The sequence below is a fragment of the Neomonachus schauinslandi genome, chromosome 11, assembly GCF_002201575.2.
Source record: "Neomonachus schauinslandi chromosome 11, ASM220157v2, whole genome shotgun sequence".
Classification (NCBI taxonomy): domain Eukaryota; kingdom Metazoa; phylum Chordata; class Mammalia; order Carnivora; family Phocidae; genus Neomonachus; species Neomonachus schauinslandi.
In genome coordinates, this window is record NC_058413.1 from 6,639,408 (window position 1) to 6,659,597 (window position 20,190).

At 57.5% G+C, this 20,190-nt stretch overlaps 4 protein-coding genes across 8 annotated transcripts; 2 read left to right on the top strand and 2 right to left on the bottom strand.

Moving 5' to 3' along the window:
* The first annotated feature begins 1,813 nt into the window (after positions 1-1,813).
* Positions 1,814-8,405, top strand: FOSL1 (FOS like 1, AP-1 transcription factor subunit). 4 transcript variants are annotated; one of them, XM_021685058.2, is made up of 4 exons: positions 1,814-1,940; positions 4,189-4,386; positions 6,371-6,478; positions 6,894-8,405. In XM_021685058.2, exons 1-4 carry the CDS (start codon positions 1,851-1,853, stop codon positions 7,311-7,313), a joined length of 816 nt encoding a protein of 271 aa, XP_021540733.1. In that variant the 5' UTR covers positions 1,814-1,850; the 3' UTR covers positions 7,314-8,405. The 4 variants fall into 4 exon arrangements, with proteins under 4 accessions (XP_021540733.1, XP_044775280.1, XP_021540732.1 ...); XM_044919345.1 differs by lacking the exon at positions 4,189-4,386 and adding an exon at positions 5,205-5,213; XM_021685057.2 differs by lacking the exon at positions 6,371-6,478.
* Positions 8,406-8,577: 172 nt separating this feature from the next.
* Positions 8,578-9,585, bottom strand: CCDC85B (coiled-coil domain containing 85B). Its single transcript, XM_021685060.1, has one exon. It carries the CDS (start codon positions 9,427-9,429, stop codon positions 8,821-8,823), a length of 609 nt encoding a protein of 202 aa, XP_021540735.1. The 5' UTR covers positions 9,430-9,585; the 3' UTR covers positions 8,578-8,820.
* A 2,226-nt stretch (positions 9,586-11,811) lies between these two features.
* Positions 11,812-15,922, top strand: LOC110575996 (FGF1 intracellular binding protein). Of its 2 annotated transcripts, none has more exons than XM_021685056.1 (10): positions 11,812-12,016; positions 12,208-12,406; positions 12,588-12,714; positions 13,581-13,681; positions 14,171-14,304; positions 14,641-14,749; positions 14,826-14,889; positions 15,160-15,246; positions 15,334-15,431; positions 15,763-15,922. In XM_021685056.1, exons 1-10 carry the CDS (start codon positions 11,932-11,934, stop codon positions 15,830-15,832), a joined length of 1,074 nt encoding a protein of 357 aa, XP_021540731.1. In that variant the 5' UTR covers positions 11,812-11,931; the 3' UTR covers positions 15,833-15,922. The 2 variants fall into 2 exon arrangements, with proteins under 2 accessions (XP_021540731.1, XP_044775247.1); XM_044919312.1 differs by having other exon boundaries at positions 11,823-12,016; positions 14,171-14,325.
* Positions 15,923-16,051: 129 nt separating this feature from the next.
* CTSW (cathepsin W) lies at positions 16,052-19,471 on the bottom strand. Its single transcript, XM_044919528.1, has 10 exons — positions 19,381-19,471; positions 19,006-19,090; positions 18,066-18,179; positions 17,518-17,672; positions 17,324-17,420; positions 17,159-17,239; positions 16,923-17,048; positions 16,647-16,711; positions 16,376-16,571; positions 16,052-16,286 (listed from the first exon to the last, which is right to left on the bottom strand). The coding sequence occupies exons 1-10, from the start codon at positions 19,465-19,467 to the stop codon at positions 16,258-16,260; spliced, it is 1,035 nt and encodes a 344-aa protein (XP_044775463.1). The 5' UTR covers positions 19,468-19,471; the 3' UTR covers positions 16,052-16,257.
* Positions 19,472-20,190: the final 719 nt, after the last annotated feature.

Genomic DNA, 20,190 nt, shown 5'->3' on the forward strand with positions numbered 1-20,190 from the left:
TTCAAACTCCAGAACCCAGAGCTGTCTGATTTCAGCATGCATGTTCTTTTCCATGGATCACACTGCCTCAAATCACTCTCTCTCTCCCTCTGTCTCTTTCACCTCTCTATTTCTCATTCTGGTAAACTGCTGTTGGTTTCTTCTTAGAGAAAGACAAGCATTGAGTAGAATAAAGGCAAGGAAGAGGCACCAAGCTGGCAACCACCTTCTGAGCAAACAGCACTTTAGAGCTTACAAAGCATTTTCACATTTATGATCTCATTTGATCCTATAGCAACCCCATGAGGTCAGCAGGAGGCTCAATCACTCCCACTGGGCCTGGGACTCAAAGGGCAGGTGACCCACCCAGGGTCATAGAGACAGAAAATGGTAGCTTGGGGACTGGAAGCCCACGGCCAAGCTGGCCTTCTGTGTCAGAGTCCTGAGTGCACCCAAAGACCCCAGGGGGGGCAGCCCAGGACCCTGCTTCCCCAAACTCTTCCTTCCCTGAGGACAAAACTGGAGCTGATCAAATGGAGGTAGCAGTGGAAAGCAGAAGAGCCCAGCTCTCTTTCTGTAGTTGTGTGACCCTGGCAGTGGGAGGAAGCAGAGAAGTTTTGGGGTGCTCCTCTCAGCACTGACATTCTGCACCGGTGAAAAAGTGTTTGGGAGGGCTTTGAGAAATCTTGACTGAGCGTGGGCTTGGGGCTCCCACAGCCCTGATTTGGCAACCTGCTTCAGCCACTCTCTTAGGGACATTAGGCACTTCATTTCAACATCCCTCAGCCTTAGTTTCCCCATCTGTAAAATGGGGATGACGATGGTACCTACTCCCCAGGGTTGTTGGCCTTGGTTGTTGAAATTTGGCCCCAGCCTCACATTCATACAGACCTTTGACATAATCTCCAAATAAGGCTGTTGACCACACAGCCCCCAGAGAATGGTGACGGTATTTAAAGAAGATGGCATTTATCAGACCACAGGACAGCTGTGTCCCGCTGCAGGCTCTGCAGGCTCTTAAGCGCTTATGGAGGCTCTGAATTAAAACTTGTTATAACTTCTGAAATTATCCTATGAGTAGCACAGTCATGTTGCCTTGTATTTGTGGGTAGTTCAAACCATTAACTTGTTCATTGTAAACATTTCCCTTTCGGTAAGCCTGGTTTATCACTTCTCCACTTTTTAGTATACCTGAATCTTAGATGCCAGTAGCAGGGTTCCTGGCATGAAGTAAGCACCCAGCAAATAAAATAATAACCACCACAATCACATTTATAATCCACCTCACTGTTTCCGGACCCCTTTCTCATTCTTCATTTCAACCTCTCACGCGCTGCAAGGCGTGATTCTCTCGTCCCATATGACGGATGCCAAAACTAAGGCCAGACCAGGCGGTGAGTGGGCTCCGGGGCCCGCGCCCCGAATTGGGAAGGCGGGCCCAAAGCCTGGGCTCGCCGGCGGGGTGGGGCCGGGCGCCCAGCGGCTTACAGGTGCGTAAATCCTCGGGGGAATCCTCGGTTCCACCTGGGCGCGGCGAGGAAATTGCACCATGTATGGGTAACTACGTCAGAAGGGGCAGACCGCCGCTGTCGTGGGGGACGCCGGGTCCGTCCCTTTCCCCCACTAAAAGGCGGCTACCGGACTGTAGGAGGCGTAGACAAGTTCAGTGCGGACTGGCAAAAGGCGGCGCGTCTGGGGAGGTGGAGCCCTGAGGTGTCCAGTGCCGTTGAAAATCGCCCGCTCCCCCCCCCCGCAATCGAAGTGGTTCAGCCCGAGAACTTTTCATTCATAAAAAGAAAAGACTCCGCGAGGAGCAAGTGAGTCAGAACCGAAGCCGGCGACGCGGTCCCCACAAAGCAGCCAGCCAGGGCATGTTCCGAGACTTTGGGGAACCCGGACCGAGCTCCGGGGCCGGCGGTGCGTACGGCGGCCCGGCGCAGCCCCCCCCTTCAGGCCAGCAGGTGAGAGGGACCCGACGCCTGGGGTTCCCGGGTGGACAGCGCCTGGGACGCTGCGGTCGGCTCCGCACACTTTGGGATTGGGGTCGGGAACAGGAGTAGGGACTGGGTCTGGGGCCGTGGCCGTGGCCGTGGCCGCGGATGCTGCCCATTCTCCACGGTCTAGAGGCACATTTCCCCCGCAGCTCAGGGGAATGCTCGCGGCGGGCGCAACAAGGATCTGCGAACGTCCCCTCTCGCTGGCCCCTTTTTCCTTCGCTGTCTGCTGTCCATCTGTCCCGCCGTCTCTGTTACCTTCTTTCTTTCCTCCCGTCCACGACTAATTTCTTTGTCCTGTCTGCGTCAGAAGGACGCCCCTTAGTCCGGGATTAGTCCCAGCTCCGACAGGAGCAGAGGGTTTGATCCAGCGCGGACGAAATTCCCGGGATCCGAAGTCTGGGCTGAGGCCGAGAGGTCCCCACGCAAGAGGGAGGCGGGATCCAGCGGGAGGCTAGCCCCGACAGACTGGGAATCCTCAGCACAGTCTGTGACCATCTGTGTGTCCGTTTGTCTGTCCCCCTCTATCTACCCCGCCAAGTCCCTATCCCCTTCTTGGCGCAGTGGAGCCTGGTGGGATCCCGGAGACTGGTTCTCGACCCCTAATTTACAGGCTGGGGCCAGTGGAGACTGAGAGATGCCGGGACATGCGCAGGGTCTTGCAGCGGGCAGCTCCCGCGCCCCCGACTCTCGTCACCGAAGGGCGCCCCGCTGCAGGCTGGGGGGACTTGGGTGGCTGCAGGTGCCCGTTTCCTGTCGAGGGGCAGCGCGCACGTGTCGCTAGGGGAGGGAAGGAGCGGCGTCCGTTCCGCCGAGTCACAGCGGCCGAGTCACGGTGGCTGACTCACCCGGGGCGCCCCTCCCTTCCTGGCCCGGAGCGGCCCGGGCCCGGACTACCTCGGGAGCGGGAGACGCCGCCGGCGGTGCCTCAATCCCGGAACTGGGGTCACTGGGCCACCGGGCCCGCAGCGCTGGGCCGGGGACACCGCTGTCTGGACTTGCCTGGGCTTGTGGCACGCTTCCGGAGGCCTGGGCGCCAGGGCCCAGCCCCAAGGCTTGAACCCAGTTCTGCCCAATGCTGAATCCCCATCTCAAGCCCTTCCTCAGATTTCTGGCTGAAAGAAAATCTTGGCAGGTAATACATGGAGCTCATACAGTGCAGCCTGCATGGTCGGCGAGGTTTGTACTTCATTAACCGTATTTCACAGAATCTAAGAATTCATTGATTTGAAAACCCACCATTATATTGTGCCGCTACATTTTTCTTTTCTTTTCAAGATTTTATTTATTTATTTGACAGAGAGAGAGAGCGCGAGGGAGGGAACACAAGTAGGGGGAGTGGGAGAGGGAGAAGCAGGCTTCCCGTGGAGCAGGGAGCCCGACACGGGGCTCGATCCCAGGACCCTGGGATCATGACCTGAGCTGAAGGCAGATGCTTAACGACTGAGCCACCCAGGTGCCCCAATGCCACTAAATTTTTCTAAAGCTCTCAAGTGAACTGTGATTTCAGAGCTACTAAAGGGCATCTCTTAGCATCAATGAAATGCCATAATCCTCACCTACAACAATATTAAAAGTAAGGCAACGGAGGCACATTGAGGTTAAATAACTTGCCCAGAGTCATGGCCAGTAAGTGGCTGAGCTAAGAGCTCACTGGGACAGCCTAAACCCAAGGCAGTGGTTCTTGCCCACCACAGCCCCTGGGTACTGGACACCTGCCACTTACCAGGCCCTGTCCCACACATTCTCTCACCGGATTCTCTCAGCCAGCCTTGGAGACAGGAGTTGGAATTCTCCTCTTTGTGCAAGTGGGATTCAGGCAGAGTACAGGGGTATGCCTGGGCCCAAACCCCACTTCCCACTTACTGGCTATGTGTTTATGGACAACTGTTTTCCCGACTGAAAATGAAGACACTGTTGTGCAAATTAGATGAGTCAGTATTTGTAAAGTGGTTGGGACAGTGCCTGGAATTCATACTTTATAGTATGTTCCGCTAGGACAATGAAGGCACGGCAAGGTTATGAGACTTGCCCAAAGTCACACAGCTCTTAAGCAGGGATTTGTCACCAAGTCAGTCTCTCTGTCAAGTTGTGCTCTTTCCGGTCTTTCGGAAGCAGCAGCTGCATTGAGGGTGGATGGCGGGGTGGTTCTGTCCAGTGAAAACCCTCAGTCTACACAGACCTCATCCTTGGCTTTCCATTTCTCATCCCTCAGAAGTTCCACCTCGTGCCAAGCATCAACGCTGTGAGTGGCAGCCAGGAGCTGCAATGGATGGTGCAGCCTCACTTCCTAGGACCCAGCAACTACCCCAGGCCTCTGGCCTACCCCCAGTACAGCCCCCCACAGCCCCGGCCAGGAGTCATCCGGGCCCTTGGGCCACCTCCAGGGGTTCGTCGACGGCCCAGTGAACAGGTAAGGAGCAGAGGCGTTGTACTGGTTCTGATGCCCACAAGGATGCTGAGGTGCAGAGGACAGGTTCTTGGCCAAAAGAACACAGGCTTAGAAAGGGGGGAGATGGGGAGGTGGGGCCACTGGTGACTCCTGGCCAAGGAAGAAAGTAATAGGAGCCCCTGCGGTGATCCAGAGGGCAAAGAGGTCACTTCTAGATCAGGGAAAGCTTTCTGGAGCTGGAGGTATATTAGCCTGGAAGGATGGGTAGGATTTGCATAGGTAGAGATGAAGGAAAAGACATTCCAGGTAGGGAGGATGGCAGGAGCAAGAATGGAGGTGGAGGTGAGAACATGTAAGGTGTGCATGTGGAAAGGTGGGTGGATGGTAGAGGGTCTCCACCTGCTGACATGTATGGTGATGGTGAACATATGCTGCCTAGGGAGGTGGGGAGAGAACAGAAAGGGGAGGGTTCGCTGCAGCTACTCTCTGGGTCTAAGTTTCCCTATCTCATTTAATCTTTACAAAACGCCTCTGAGGAATGCACTCTGGTTTTCTCCATTTTACAGCTGGGAAACGAAGGCACAGAGAGGTAGTCACTTGCCCAGATCACACAAGTAGTGAGCAATGAGACAGGTCTTTTTAATTCTATTTTTTAAAAAAGATTTTATTTATTTATTTGACAGAGAGAGACACAGCGAGAGAGGGAACACAAGCAGGGGGAGTGGGAGAGGGAGAAGCAGGCCTCCCTCGGAGCAGGGAGCGCAACGTGGGGCTCGATCCCAGGACGCTGGAATCATGACCTGAGCCTAAGACAGGCGCTTAAGGACTGAGTCACCCAGGCGCCCCAGGTCCTTTTAATTCTAAAGTGAGATCCTAACCATTAAGCCACACTATCTCATCCAGAGGTAACAGAGGCTCAAAGCAGAGTGAGCCGGGAACTCTTGGCTCCCCAACCAGGGCTCCAGCTTTCACAGTGCTAAAAAAAAGTCTTTACCAAAATAAATAAGAGATAGAGGGTCTTTAAGGGAGTGGCTCCTCCTTCATTTTGGTATGTGAGACTGTAGCGGAGTGAGGCTTGCGCATAGGGAGCTTACCCTGACAGCAGGGTAGAAGAGGAGAGAGGTCAGGATCTTGGAAAGATGTGCAGTTAGACAAGACTTTGTGACCAATTGGAGAAGAGAACCATGCTGTGAGCCCCAGGGGCAGGCTCCTGGACTTCTTCAGCCCTGTCCTCAGGGGCGCTCTCTGTTTCTGGGACTCCTAGACTGGGGCTGTGAGCTCTAAGTGGGGTTCTTTTGGGGGAGGTGGTCTCCATCAGCAGGCCTCTCAGTGTTGAATAGAGTGAGTGGATTTTAGTTTCTGCCCTGGGACCATAAACGCGTTATTCATCCTCTCCAGGCTTCAGTTCCTTACATGGAAAGTTGGATTAAGAATCTGTGTAAAGCTCTTCTGCCGGCATGTAATAGGTTCCTAATAAAAAACAACTTGCTTAGCCGCAACACTCATGAATCCCTCCTAGTGCTCACAATCTCTGCGGAAAAGGACACTTGGTTGTCAAGAGATTGAAAAGAATGAGGGTCCTTCGAGAAAGAGCGATTGGTTCCCAGGGGCTCAGAGTAAGAAAGGCCACTTCTGGCTGGACAATGAGAGAAAGCTTCCTGGAAGAGTGGGGGTATCTCAGTTGAGTCCTGAGAGATGGGCGGGGGGGGGGTGTAAAGGTTTGTGGAGTGTGTGTGTTGGGGGGGGCATTCTGAGAGAGGAATCAGAGGAGGCAAAAGCTGGGTGCGAGGAGGGAATCTGATTAATTCCATCTTACTAAAGCGTGAGTGCGGGGAACCGGTCGCGGTGCAGTGTGGTCCCTGAAGCGCAGGGGCGCGGGGAGGGGGGGTGGGGGCCTGCACCGACATGTCCTCCGCCAGGGTCCTAGCACTGGGCCACCGCACAAGGCGAGTGCCGGGCAACCAGTGGCCCAGGGTCTACCTCACTACTCCCTCTACCCGTCCAGATCAGCCCGGAGGAGGAGGAGCGCCGTCGAGTGAGGCGCGAGCGGAATAAGCTGGCCGCGGCCAAGTGCAGGAACCGGAGGAAGGAACTGACCGACTTCCTGCAGGCGGTGAGCACCGGCCGGTGCGGAGGGTGTCCAGGCCCCGGCCCACCGAACCTCAGAGGGCCGTGACTCCCCTGAGCCTGCGGGGCCCCAGGGGGAGCCCGTATATGAAGTCCCCTTCCCCCAGGCTCCCGTCGGAGGAGCATTCCTTCGGAGAAAACGACGAGGAAAAAGCGATTAAAAATTAGTTACAGCGCGTCTCACTCCCAGCAAAGCGGAGGAGAGCTAAAGCTTCGGCGGACAACCTCCTTCTAAGATGCTCCGGGGCTTGATGGGAGTCGAGCCCATTTCTCCCAAGGGCTCATGGGAGTTGTAGTCCAGACTCGCTGGAGACCCACCCCCACCCCTCAATTACCACCACCTCCCGAGGCTACGCGGTATTCAGCCCTCATCTTCTAACTCCTCTCCTAACCCTCCACAGGAGACTGACAAACTGGAGGACGAGAAATCCGGTCTGCAGCGAGAGATTGAGGAGCTGCAGAAGCAGAAGGAGCGCCTGGAGCTGGTGCTTGAAGCCCACCGCCCCATCTGCAAAATCCCGGAGAGGGCCACGGAGAGCGACACCGGCGGCCGGGGCGGTACCAGCGGCACCAGCAGCCCACCAGCTCCCTCCTGCCCTGTACCTTGTATCTCTCTTTCCTCGGGGCCTGTGCTTGAACCCGAAGCATTGCACACCCCCACGCTCATGACCACACCCTCCCTGACTCCTTTCACCCCTAGTCCGGTCTTCACCTACCCCAGCACCCCTGAGCCCTGCGCCTCAGCCCATCGCAGGAGTAGCAGCAGCAGCGGGGACCCATCCTCTGACCCTCTCGGCTCCCCCACCCTCCTTGCCTTATGAGGCACCCCAGCCCCCTACCGGCGGGTCCCACTCTAGCCAATGTCTCCCCACCCATTGGTCCAGCTGGTCTGGACCATATCCCATGCCCATCCCCAGCAGGCTCTTCTCCATCCCTCCAGATGAGACTGAGCATATTTTGCTTCCCAGGAGAGTCAGCTTGGGGCCATCAAAGCTGCCCACTGTTTTTCCAGAGCTGGCTTCTCTAGCATAATTTGCACTAAATCAGAGACAAAATATTTCCCATTTGTGCGAGGGAACTCCTGGCAACCAAAAAGGACTTTGTAGATCCCTAGAGGTCCTTTAGAGCCCTAAGCCCCTCCAGACCACACCTACAGTCTTCATCACCCTCTTCCTGTGATCCACCCAATCCTACTCTGACAGAAGATGATACTCTACCAGCCTAGAACACTAACTCACCCAGCCCCACACTGCCAGCAGCACCAAGTGATTGAACCAGGGCATTCTGCTGGCCCCTCCTGAATGGCAGGAGAGTGCCAGAGGCTTCTGTGATGAGCTGACCTGCAGCCCCCCCAGCTCTGAGAAGACTTTAGCTCCAGGGAATCCAAGCCTCCACAACGAAGGCAGCTGCTATTTATTTTCCCACAGAGAGTATTTTTATACAAACCGGCCAAAATGCAATAAAAGGCTCGAAGTTCTGGCCTGGTCTCATTGAACCCAGAGGCAAAAGGGAGAACATTTGGAACCAGAAGCCCCAGGCTCCCGTCTCAGCTCTGTGGACTTACTACATGAGTTTGGACAAATTATTTGATATTTCTGGACCTCGGTTGTCTTATCTGACAAATGAGGTTACATCTGCTCTGCCTCGTCTCTAAGACTGAGAGGAGGAATAAGAGTGCTGTTGGGTGCAAGCCAAAAGGATTATCATCTTCCTCCTGATGGGGGCTCACAGCGCTCCTGCGTGGGCCACAGGAGGGCGCTGTTATGCCCCGTCCAGCCTCGGGGGAGGCCGCTGAGTGGGTTCTAGGCCCCCAACACCTGCTTCCTGCCCCATTGTCTTGGACAGGAAGGAGCCGGGAAGGGAGCTGGAGCCACTTCAGGGGCCGGATCACTGCCTGTCCCGAGCCTAATGGGGGGAGCCAGGGGCTTACCACGGTCCCACATCCCGCCCCAGGCTTGAGGTAGTGGGGGAGTCAGCCACCTTAGGTCTGCAGCCCCTCCGGATGGGAATGGTACCCTGTCTCAACGTCCCCGCCCTCGTCCCCACCCCGGCGAGTCCCAAACAGACGCTGCCCAGGCCACGGGCTCTGCTTCCGTTCCAGTTTATTAGCCCCCACCCCGCCCCCAGCAAGTCCCTTCTTTCCAGCCTCCAGTCCCCCTGCTGCCCCATCAGCGAGAGCGAGGGGCCCTCCTTGGTGCCAGAGTTTCCAAATCCATGCCAGCGGCCCCTCGTGCGCAGGCGGGACGGCGTCCAGGTCCCGAGGTTCACCTCAGTCCCGGCGCTTGGGAAGCAGTCTGGTCGAGCGTCGACGTGAAGGAAGCTGAGCCCTCAGTCATCTGGGGAGCAGGCCAGGGGCAATTGATCGGGACTGCCCACGCTGCCGGTGCTGGAGCTTCCATCGCCCAGGTCGCGGGGCCCGCAGGGGGGCAAGGCGAGCTCGGGTGTCGGCCCGGCGCTTGAGCCCCCAGCGCCGCCGGGGCCGCCCCGGGGGCCCCACTCCTCGCCCAGAGCCAGGCAGAGCTCCTTAAGCGCCAGGTTCTCCCGCAGCAGCTCCTCCTGGCGGCCCTCCAGCTCGGCCAGCTTCTGCCAACAGCCGCCCAAGTCCTCGCGCACGGCTCGGGATGCTTGGGTCCCGAAGAGCTGCCACTGGCGCGCGGCTCGCCGGCCGCGCTGGCGCTCCGAGTCCAGGAAGCAGCAGAGGTCGCGCAGCTCACGGTTCTCGGCCTGTAAGCGCCGGTTGAGCTGCTTGAGTTCGCGGATCTCGCCCAGGTGACCCTGCAGCTGCCGATTCACCTCCTGCATGAGGCGGCCGCGCTGCACCAGAGCCGCCAGGCGCGCCGCCTCCTCCCGCCGCAGGCGCCGCACCAGCTCTTCCTTGCCCAGCGCCGCCATCTCCTCGTCCGTCAGCTCCTCCAGGCCGCCCGCCTCGGCCTCCATGGCTGCTCAGGCCTCTGGAGCATCGCCTGCCCGCCGCCGCGGCCCAGGAGCCCAAGTCGAGCTCTGCGCGCTCCGGGTCGGGCTCGGGCTCCGCGGGCGGCAGGCTGTGGCAGTATAGCGTAGGCTGCAGCAGCCCCCGGGGGTGGGCACGCGGCGGGGCGCGCGCCGGGGCGGGGCCGTATGACGCTAAGGAAGGACAGCCAATCCAGGGAAGGCTCCCCGGAAAGGGGCGGGACTTGAGCGCAGACTACAGAGAAAGAGAGAGCCACTTCCCCGCCCACTCCGGACCGCGGAGTTACGGACCGTCTTGGACGCTGTGTCCCAGCGCCACCACCCTCCGACAGGTGACCCCAAACTAGGCGCTTCGTACTTCCCAGTTCCGAACTTCCTCAAGCTCTCGCCTAGGCCTCTCAGCTCCTTCTGAGAACCAAGACTGCGGCGTCGGCCACTGACTCTCCTGCCCACCCCTCGACGGCACCCAGACGTATCTCGTTACCAACTTTCCTAGCATAGTTCATACTCGAGAGTCTCGGCTCACTGAACATCTCTCCCAGCTCTTTGGAGCCGAGTCCAGACGTGCGTGACTCAGCATCAGCCTGCCCTTTCATGGAAATTTTCCTGCCCGGGGGGAGGCGCATACAGGGATTCATTTGTTCAATAAACTTTTATTGTATGCAAAGCTCAGGCAGAAATAAACTTGACTAAGATTCTGATCCTGTCCTCAAAGGGGTCGTAATTTATTTTTTTAAAGATGTTATTTATTTATTTACTTGGGAGAGAGAAAAAGAGCACGAGCAGGGGGGAGGGGCAGAGGGAGAGGGAGAAGACGACTCCCCGCTGAGCAGGGAGCCTGACCCTGGACTCAAACCCAGGATCCTGGGATCATGACCTGAGCCGAAGGCAGAGGCTTAACCGACTGAGCCACTCAAGCGCCCAAAGGGGTCGTAATTTAGTGGGGGAGACAGGCTGTGTAAAACCAGAAGTAAACGGGGGATGGGCATGGTCTGAGGGATCTCCACCCCCCAAAAAAAGGTTTCCCCAAAGAGGTGGTAATCTGAGGGGCCCCGAAAGATGTATAGGAGTTTGGCAAGTAAAGAGAAAGCTATTTCAGGGAGCGGGAATAGCATGGTGAAAGACACTGGGGGCCTAGCTGCTTTAGGAACCGTGAGAGTAGCTCGATGTTTTCAAAAGGTAGTTGTGTGGAGAAAATGGTAAAATGAGGGAGAGAAGCAACAAAGGTAGTTGGCTGGAGCGTTGCCACAGGCCAGCCAGTAGGATTTTAAGCAGGGGAATAACATTTTAAAATATGCATTAAAAAAATTATTCCGGGGGTGCCTGGGTGGCTCAGTCGTTAACCGTCTGCCTTCCGCTTGGGTCATGATCCCAGGTTCCTGGGATCGAGCCCCGCATCGAGCTCCCTGCTCGATGGGAGGCCTGCTTCTCCTTCTCCCTCTCCACCTGCTTGTGTTCCCTCTCTTGCTTTCTCTCTCTCTGTCAAATAAATAAATAAAATCTTTAAAAAAAAATTATTCCGGCTGCTCTGTGTGGGATGAACCATGGGGAAGAGACGTAGGCAGGGAGATTAGTAAGAACACTGTGTCAATGGGCAAGGTAGAGCTATGCAGAAGGACTGGGCTGGGACAGTGCCAGTAGGGGTGGAGAGGACAAAACATCCTAGAAATATTCAGGAGGCAAATCAGCAGAACTGAATGTGAGGAGTGAGGACTCTGGGAGAAAGCACAGGGTTCTGGGATGAGAACTGGGTGAATGTTGGGACTGTCACTGAGATAGGAACGCAGGAAAGAAACAGATCGGAAAGAGACCTGTCTAGCTTTTGAGGGACCTGTAGGGTAGACAGCGTAGAAAGACGAGCAGATAGGCAGCCCTCTGATGTGGACTTCCAGCCAGAGCTCTGAGCTACAGAGTAAGAGAAGTCATTAGTGCAGAGGGGTGGGGTTTGGGGGGTTAAAACCATGGGAGCACGTGCCCCATGCCCAGGAGAGTTGCTCAGCTGCAGGATGGACTGAGGCGCTCCCAGCAAGGCCCCTTGGAGGTTAGGTCAGATACATTTTTTGCAGAGAAAAGATTTAGGACAGAGACCTGTGAAACCCCTACATTTAAGATACACGTCAAAGTAGGGAGGCCCAGAAAAGGGCAGAGAAAGTGGGAGAAAAGCCAGAAGGAAGTGTGGGGGAAGGCTGCCAGCGCAGGGGAGACTGGCCGTTGGCCTCGACTCCCAAAGTCTTCCTGCAAACTGGGCCAGGATGGGGGGCGGGGACGAGGAGCCTGGGATTGCCCCTCCCGCCGGGAGGAGGGGCTACTCCTCTTCCTTCGCCGCTTCTGCCCCCACCCTCTCTGTCCCGGAAGTGGTCCTTCTCTGGCTCCGGGTGCCGGGAGCCGAATCTCGGCGCTCCCGGAAGTAGCCTGCAGGCGGCGCGCCCGGCCCGGGCAGTGCTCGCTCCAACCGGGGCTCTGCCGCTGCGCCCGGGTCTGGGCGTCGCCATGACCAGCGAGCTGGACATCTTCGTAGGGAACACGACCCTCATCGACGAGGACGTGTATCGCCTCTGGCTGGATGGTTACTCGGGTGTGTGGGGGGCCGTCTGCGGAGCGGGTCAGGAGGGGCGGTGGTTTGGGATGGGAGAGGGCGGGGCCAGGACTCCCGTCCTTTGGGGAAGTGGGCAGAGGGAGTAAGGGGTGTTTAGAAGTCGGGCTTGGGATCCCCCGAGGGCCTGTGGGTTCGCGGAGCGGGGCTTAATGCTGGCGCCCGCTCCCCAGTGAGCGACGCGGTGGCCCTGAGGGTGCGCTCGGGAATCCTGGAGCAGACGGGCGCCACGGCGGCCGTGCTGCAGAGCGACACCATGGACCACTACCGTACTTTCCACATGCTCGAGCGCCTGCTGCACGCACCGCCCAAGCTGTTGCACCAGCTCATCTTCCAGATCCCGCCCTCCCGACAGGCGCTGCTCATCGAGAGGTGGGACACCCATCAGGCTGACCATATACCCATTTTGCAGGGCGAAACTGAGGCCCGGGTTGGGATGGGACTTACACAAGGTCTGAGAAAGTTGAGAGCAGGAGGGGCCAAACCTAGGCCCTGCCGGACCCCCGTTTCCCTCCTATGTGGAAAGTCAGTGGTGTCCTCTGCCTCCACGCAGGTACTATGCCTTTGACGAGGCCTTTGTGCGGGAGGTCCTGGGCAAGAAGCTGTCCAAGGGCACCAAGAAAGACCTGGACGACATCAGCACCAAAACAGGCATCACCCTCAAGAGCTGCCGGAGACAAGTGGGCACTGCATCCCTGTCCCCCAGCACAGCATCCCATGTCCAGTCTGCCCCTTCACTCCATCCCTTTGGTCACTGCCCCAGCTCCATTCTCCTCCCCCACCTCTGATTGTGGCAGGGGCTTCATACCCAGTCTCTTGTCCCTTTTTTTGCTCTTCCAAAGCATCTCCTACTCCCCTGCGGGAGCTACTCTTTCAGAAGCTCAGATCTGACCATAGCTTTCCCCTCCTCGTAAACTTTAATTGACTCTCCCACTCCATCCTGGATAGTAGCCACACTCCTTGGCCTTGACCGTCATACTCTTCTGTGATCTGGTCTCTGCCAGCCTTTCTCCGCTTATATTTCTCCAGCCCCTGGCTTTCTTTTTGCTCCTGCTACTCCTACCTGGAGGGTACTATTCTTGACCTTATCTACCCCTTGAAATACAAAGCAGGGGGTCAGATGCCACCTTCTCCACAAGCCTTTTTGGTGGCCCGGAAGGGAGAAGTAACCCTTCTGGGCCTTTAGTATTTTTTCTCTGTGTCTTTTGTGCACTCCTGAACAGCTTAGCATTTGCTTGTTTTTTTTTTTTTACTTCCTGGACCTCAGCCAGGAGAGTCAGTTTCAACACGAGCTCATGAAGAACTGGAGAGCATGATGCTAAAATAGGGGGAATTCAGAGGTAGGAGTGAGTAAACATTTATCCAGGGCAAGATGCTTGAATTGATAACAGGTATTAATAGTTAATAGTTTATTGAAGAATACCACATGCTAAGTCAGCATCTGTTGACTGGATAGATGGATAGGTGAGGGAAGGATGTTCAGTAATCAGTTTATTGGATGACCAGCCTCTGACCAGCCCTCCTTCCTCCCCTAACTGCCCTACAGTTTGACAACTTTAAGCGAGTCTTCAAGGTGGTGGAGGAAATGCGGGGCTCCCTGGTGGATAACATTCAGCAACACTTCCTCCTGTCTGACCGGTTGGCCAGGTGAGGGGCTGGGCAAAGAGCCAGCCATCTCCCTTTCCTGCAAGCTTCTTCCTTGGGCCATAAGGCAGGTCCACTTTCCCCACCCCAACCCACTTGACCTCCTGGCTGCACTGGGGGATGGCTCTCCTACTCCTGGTCTGCGCTTTGGATCAGACTGGCCTGGCTTCAGATTCCAGCCTGGCCATTTACCAGCGGGGCTGTTGTGAGATGCCACATGTAAGTCCCGTGTTGCAGCCCCTGGGGCTTAGGAAGTGCTCAGTAAATGGTAACTGTTATGCTCAGGTCTCCCTCTGTTCCCCTTAGGAGACCTGGGCTGAAATCTCTGTATGCAGATGGGGAGGCCCAGAGAGAAGTGGCTTGAAGCACGTCACATAGTGAGCTGGGGCAGAGACAGGCCGGAAGTCAGATGCCCCGCCAATGTCACAGGTTCGAGCTGCTCGCTAAAAAGGAATTTGAAACCCTGACAGGCTCACTCTCCCCTCCTTGCAGGGACTATGCGGCCATCGTCTTCTTTGCCAACAACCGTTTCGAGACAGGGAAGAAAAAACTGCAGTATCTGAGCTTTGGTGACTTTGCCTACTGTGCTGAGCTGATGATCCAGAACTGGACCCTCGGAGCCGTCGGTGAGACCCCCCCTCACCCAGGTGCCCGATACCTCCCCACCCTCTCAGGACCTGGTTCCCCGCCAACAGTTTCTCCTGCAGGCCCCAGTTTCCAGCATCCTTTCTTCTTCAGTGCCTGAAGCACGGCCACTGTTGCTCATAGCCGTGTCCCCACGCACAGCTCGTCTGCAGACAAAGGGCCCGCCACTTGTCTGTGGCCCGGGGCAAGTCCCTCCACCTTTCCGACACTCCCTTCTCTCTGTCACGGGGTGCGCTGAGATGATGGGTGTGGAAGGCTCCAGATATCACTGGAGGAGTTTTTACCCCCACCCCCATCCCTTGCTGGGCCTCCCCCAGACTCCCAGGTGGATGACATGGATGTGGATCTAGACAAGGAGTTTCTCCAGGACTTGAAGGAGCTCAAAATGCTTGTGGCTGACAAGGACCTTCTGGACCTGCACAAGAGGTGACCGTGGGGAGTCCTCGGGCCGGGGCGTGAGTAGGGGCCCCAGCACCTCTGGACTTACCCTGTCTCCCTGCAGCCTGGTGTGTACTGCCCTTCGGGGAAAGCTTGGTGTCTTCTCTGAGATGGAAGCCAACTTCAAGGTCTGTGGCCCAATCCAGCCTCTGTCCCTTGGGCATCTTCAGCCTCACTGCACTGTCCCCATGGGGCAACTCTGCTCATGCCGGAGCGGGTAGCCCTGCTGCTGCTCCTTCCACCCACCTCAGGTGGGCGGGGGGGGGGCACATCGGGGAGTTATTTGATTGAGGGAGGTGGATCGATTTCGGGGAGGGACATGCCTCTCCTCCAGCTGCTGGGCTCAGCCTCCAGCCTCGGGGACAGAAGGCAGAACTCCCAGGCTCTCTGCCCCACAGAACCTGTCCCGGGGGCTGGTGAACGTGGCTGCCAAGCTGACCCACAATAAGGATGTCAGAGACCTGTTTGTGGACCTCGTGGAGAAGGTGAGCCGTCCTGCCTGCTGCCCTCTGATCCCCAACTTGGCCTGTCCCTGGGCTGTACCAGCGCTAGATGTTTCCTTGGGCCCACAGTTCGTGGAACCCTGCCGTTCTGACCACTGGCCACTGAGTGATGTGCGGCTCTTCTTGAATCAGTATTCGGCATCCGTCCACTCCCTGGATGGCTTCCGGTGAGAGACCCCAGGCTTCCTTTCCAGCTTGCTCTTGCTGTAGGCAGCCTCCTGCCAGGGCGTAACCCTCCTGCAGATGCAGGGTTCTCTCCTCTGCCCTAGGGGTGGAAGTCTGTGGGCCCTCCTCTTAGAGGCTGTGACCTGATCTTAGGTAGGCTCCTGAACCTCTCCACACCTCAGTTTCCCCTGTAGAACGGGAGGATCATGATGATAATAACTGTAGGAGTGGCGTGAGGAGTGAGGAAGCACTTAGGTGTATGAAGCTCTTGGAGCAGCATCTCACACATGATGGGGATTCAGGCGAAGGCCCCTGTCACTGTTTCCATTGCAGGCACCAGGCCCTCTGGGATCGCTACATGGGCACCCTCCGTGGCTGCCTCCTGCGCCTCTATCATGACTGAGGTCCCCTCCCACTGCCCTGCCCACACTGACAATAAAGCTGCCGTGACTTTGGAGGAGCCCATGCGCGGGAGTGTGCACGGGCGTACACACATCTGTCTCTGAGCGTCATGATGCCCGTGCATAGGGATGTATGTGTATGGGGGCCCCACAGAGCCTAGGATGTGTCAGAGTGTGGGGCGTCTGTGCTCTCCCCACCCCAGCTGAGTTCACGTGCAAGACAGGGAGCTCATCTTGGTTTATTCAAGCCATAGCAGGATTAGGAGGACAGGCAAAAGCCTGGGGTGGGGGCAACAAGGAGACAGGGGGCATAGCGGGAGAGGGCTGAAGCTCGGCGGCGCAGGCTCAGCGAGGGCAGGACACCGGGCGCTTCTTCGCTGATAGGTCCACGCGGGCCGTGAGCGGGTACTTGGTGATGCCGCATGTATTACTCCCGCGGTGCAGCCGGAAATAGCCCTAGGAAGTCAAGGGGACATCAGAGCCAGAAGGTGGGGCAAGGCCTGTCCTGCCCTGTACCCTCGGGTAGATCACACTCACCTCCTCACCCCATTCAGTACCCCACGAGTTCTTCAGGATCCAGTATGGGATTGGGCGGCGAGGATGAGGCTGGGATGAGCCTCCCTCTGCCCGCCTCCCCGCCACTGACTTGCTCGTCCCAAAACCCACCAGCAGGACAGAATGGTCCACAAGCCGGGGGTCACAGGTGGCGGGTGTGGCCTTGATCACACCCTTCCGGTATTGCTGCAAGGGCAGAGGGGCTGAGTCTGAGGCCACCTCCCCTAGATGTCCCTCCCCCCAGTCCTAACCCTTTCCCACCTGCAGTAGCTTCATGTTGATGGTCACGGTGATGGGGCCTTGGGTGGCCAGGTACCAGGCGATTGCTGGGGGTAGAAGGTACCATTAGGCCCTGCTTCCTCTCTGCCCCCTACTCTTGCCTCATAGTCTTACCCCCACCCCACCCCCCACCTCTCTGTGCCTACGTCTCTGTCTCTAGTCCAGTCTTTTGCCTCTATCCTCGTCTGTCTGTCCCTGTCATCCTGCCCCCAGGCCTGCTCCCGCCCCGCTCTGCCCGCATCCCCGCTCTGCCCGCACTCTGCTCGTTGTCCTGCAGCATGATGAAGTCCTGGATCCAGGCCACCTTCTTGTACTTCTTGGCCAGGCACTTGTGGGGTTTGACGTCCCCCCGGAATGGGTAGTCCTTTTCACTGGCCAACCCACCTGCATATAAGCAAGGCCAGGGTGGAGGCTCAGCGCCCGAACTTCCCCCCTCCTCCCCCCCCCCCCCCCCCCCCCCCCCCCAAAGCTGCCCAGAGAGGCAGGGCACTCACTGTTGTTGAGGACAGTAATGAAGGCGTCCCAGACGAAGCCACCCCTGCACCCGTCCCCACAGCGGCCACAGTCAAGCAGCTCTGGCACAAGAAGGGATGGTGTGGGCTGACCGCGCTCTGGCGCCCCCCTCCTCCCCCCTCACATGCCCCCTCCTTCAGCCATACCCTGCACGGAGACTTGCACCGACTGGTTGTATTTGATGCCCCACAGGGCCTCGATGTTGCCCGCTGTGGCCATGGCCCAGCAGCAGTTGCAGTTTTCCTAGCCGGGAAGGGGGGCAGTGGGAAGGTGTCCGGGCCTCGTCCCCCCTCCCCGCCCACGCCACCGAGGCTGGACTGGGCCAGATGGGGGCAGATACCTGCTGCCTGATGGGTGAGATGATGCCCTTCAACCTCCGCCAGTCACAGCTGCGGGGCACCGACTCTCCCGACTCTTCAGACCCCACCTTTCTGCCCACGCTGGGTGCCTCTCCAGCCATCCTCTGGTGCCCATAGAGCTGGCCAAACTCCTCCTCTGGGGGATGGATGGGCGGGGCCAACAGGGTCACAGTTTTGACCCCTTCTCCCCCATACTCTGCCTCTCCCACTCCAGCCATCCACATACTGGGTTATTTGAGTCCCCATGACACCCTGGGAGATAGGCACAAGGGTATGGAGGCCCAGAGAGAAGCCGGGTTTCTTCCTGGGACGCATTCGCCTGCACTTGCTGCCTTACCCCCTAAGCTGGATTAGGACCCGGACCCGCCCCTGCTTTTTGTGATTTGGGGCAAGCAAACAGGCCTCTGGTCCTCAGGCTCCCTCTCTCTGGGAAATAAAAGCTGAAGGTCTGCCCTGCCCAGCCGCCAGTATCCCTGCAGAAGTCTCTGCCTCCCCACCTACCACCTAGGATCCAGGAAGTGTCCAGTACCTGTGAGGTCACTGAATGGAGTCACCCCAAACTCAGCTGTGCCCAAGTCTTCCACCTCCAGCTGCTGAGCCTGGGCCAGGTTGCGTGCAAAGATGTCCAGGCGATGAGCATACTCTGGAGCAAAAGGGGTTGGTTCTAGGCGGCCTCCTGAGCCCACAGAAGCAGGAAGTGGCCGCTGGCTGGGCATCCTCCCACTCACACCCAGCCAGGTGAGCACAGCTCCTTTCTTGTGGCCACTGCAGGCCCCACCGCCGACATCTGGGCCAAGGAAATGGCTCCCCAGCCCCTCTAGGGTTGGGTTTTCCTCAGAGGCAGTAAGGGGGACATCTCTGCCCACCCAGAAGACAAGTAAAGGGTCTGAAGGCAGAGTGACTCAGAAGGGAAAGGTGGGTGGTCAGAGACTGGCTTCCTGCCAGGTCACATTCTGCCTTCACACCTCTGCCTGCATGTTCTGAGCTGGAACATGATGAAGGTGGGGAAGGGGTGGGGTATGGGTCCATGGCATGGGCAGCCTGGGCTGAAAGGTGCCCACAGACCATCCCCCTATGGAAGACGAGACCCAGAGAGAGGGCGGGAGCAGGGCTGGGACCTCCTGGGCATGGAGAGTGAGTCCCCACACAAGATGAATATCCTTGGTGTTTCTGAAGGAACTCATGACTAGATGGTAGTCGGCCTGCTGCGCAGAGTGACAAGAAAGTGGCTGTGGAAGCAAGGGGTCCTCTGGGACGGGTAGGCCCCCAACAGCTGCTGCCTGCCCTCCAAATTCATAGCAAAGAGTGATCCTGTCGCCCCTTGTGCAACCAGGGAATACACCCCCAGCCCTGCCAACTTCCCTGCTGAGTGGCTTTGGCCCAGCCCATTCCCCACCCGGAATCTTGATTTCCTTATCTATTAAATGGGAGACAGGGGTGAGACTGGAGATGTACATGCCCCATGATACCTTCTGGGTTTGAGTAACTCCGGTTGTACTGGGTCTGGAACAACATGAAGACCTGTTTCAGCTCCAGTGGCTGGGGACCTGGATCCTGGCAAGGAACCAAGAGGGTGGGGGGAGAGCAGGTGAGGAGTCATTGCTGGGACCACACCTTGCCTTCCAGCCATGCAGGGATGGGGCTAAGGGATCAGCTGCTTGGCCTGCACGGTCTCCCTGTGTTAGCTTGGGCCTCATGGCATCATGTCAATCACCTCTGTAGCCTCAGTTGCTGTCTGAGAAATGGGAATAAGGCAGTTGTTTCTGGAAGGGTGAGCCCTAGGCAGGAGTCTCGCAGAGGGAAGAGGATGGGAAGCAAGGGTGGTGGTGGGGGGGGGCACTTACCTGGTTCCTGAGGGAGCCTTTGATGCCTTGGGGCAGGCCTGCCACCAACAGGGCCAGGAGGCAGGAAGGGTAGACAGTTACTGCCATGGTGCTGCGGGCGAGAGTGCTGGAAGCAGGAAGCTGTGCAGACCAAGCTGGAGGGGCTGAAAGGGCGGAGCTGGAGAAACCGCAAAGGAGAAACCAGGTTGAGAGGGGGAGGTGGACCCCTTGATCACAAGAGCTGCCTCAGGCCTTCAGGCCTTTGTCCTGTACAGCCCTCAGCCTGCCTGTTTCCCACTCCACCCTTTTTCTTCATTCAGCAGATACCTGCTGCCCACCCTGTTCTGGGCAATTCTAGGGCTACAGAGAAGGATCTGTCCTTAAGGAAACAGGAATAGACAGATCCCAAGTGAGCAGTTGCCATATATGGCCATCAGTGTCGTGACAGGGAAGTCCAGGGGGCTATGGGTGCCACAGGTTTTGAAGCCCTGGGTGGGGATAGAGGGTGGTCATTGCCCCCTGGGGAAGCACTCTTGCTCATCCTGGGAAACTGAGGCAGCTCAAGGGTCATCCTCCAAGAAGCCTTTGCTGCTCCCCATCCTCTGGTGTAACCTGCAGCCCCTTGAGCCCCTGCTGTGCCTGCCTCCCAGCCACACCAGAAGCATCTGATGCACCTGTGTCCTCCCTACCCAAGCCAGGGCCCAGCCCCGAGCAGGCTTGATGGGTGTTTGTAGACCTAACAAGTGGTTGTCACTGGGTTTTATTTTTTAAAATTTTTAAGATTTTATTTATTTGACAGCACAAGCCGGGGGAGCAGGAGGGAGAGGGAGA

What these genes read in the sequence shown, in the direction of transcription:
- LOC110575996 (XM_044919312.1), top strand. Translation starts at nt 11,932, where the DNA reads ATGACCAGCGAGCTGGACATCTTCGTAGGGAACACGACCCTCATCGAC. An exon ending in CAGGCGCTGCTCATCGAGAG is followed by an intron (nt 12,407 to 12,587) that starts GTGGGACACCCA and finishes GCCTCCACGCAG; the next exon opens with GTACTATGCCTTTGACGAGG. An exon ending in TGAGACCCCCCCTCACCCAG is followed by an intron (nt 14,326 to 14,640) that starts GTGCCCGATACC and finishes GGCCTCCCCCAG; the next exon opens with ACTCCCAGGTGGATGACATG.
- CTSW (XM_044919528.1), bottom strand. Translation starts at nt 19,467, where the DNA reads ATGGCAGTAACTGTCTACCCTTCCTGCCTCCTGGCCCTGTTGGTGGCA. An exon ending in GAGTTACTCAAACCCAGAAG is followed by an intron (nt 18,180 to 19,005) that starts GTATCATGGGGC and finishes CTTTTGCTCCAG; the next exon opens with AGTATGCTCATCGCCTGGAC. An exon ending in GGTGCAAGTCTCCGTGCAGG is followed by an intron (nt 17,240 to 17,323) that starts GTATGGCTGAAG and finishes TTCTTGTGCCAG; the next exon opens with AGCTGCTTGACTGTGGCCGC.
- CCDC85B (XM_021685060.1), bottom strand. Translation starts at nt 9,429, where the DNA reads ATGGAGGCCGAGGCGGGCGGCCTGGAGGAGCTGACGGACGAGGAGATG.
- FOSL1 (XM_021685058.2), top strand. Translation starts at nt 1,851, where the DNA reads ATGTTCCGAGACTTTGGGGAACCCGGACCGAGCTCCGGGGCCGGCGGT. An exon ending in GTCGACGGCCCAGTGAACAG is followed by an intron (nt 4,387 to 6,370) that starts GTAAGGAGCAGA and finishes CTACCCGTCCAG; the next exon opens with ATCAGCCCGGAGGAGGAGGA. An exon ending in TGACCGACTTCCTGCAGGCG is followed by an intron (nt 6,479 to 6,893) that starts GTGAGCACCGGC and finishes AACCCTCCACAG; the next exon opens with GAGACTGACAAACTGGAGGA.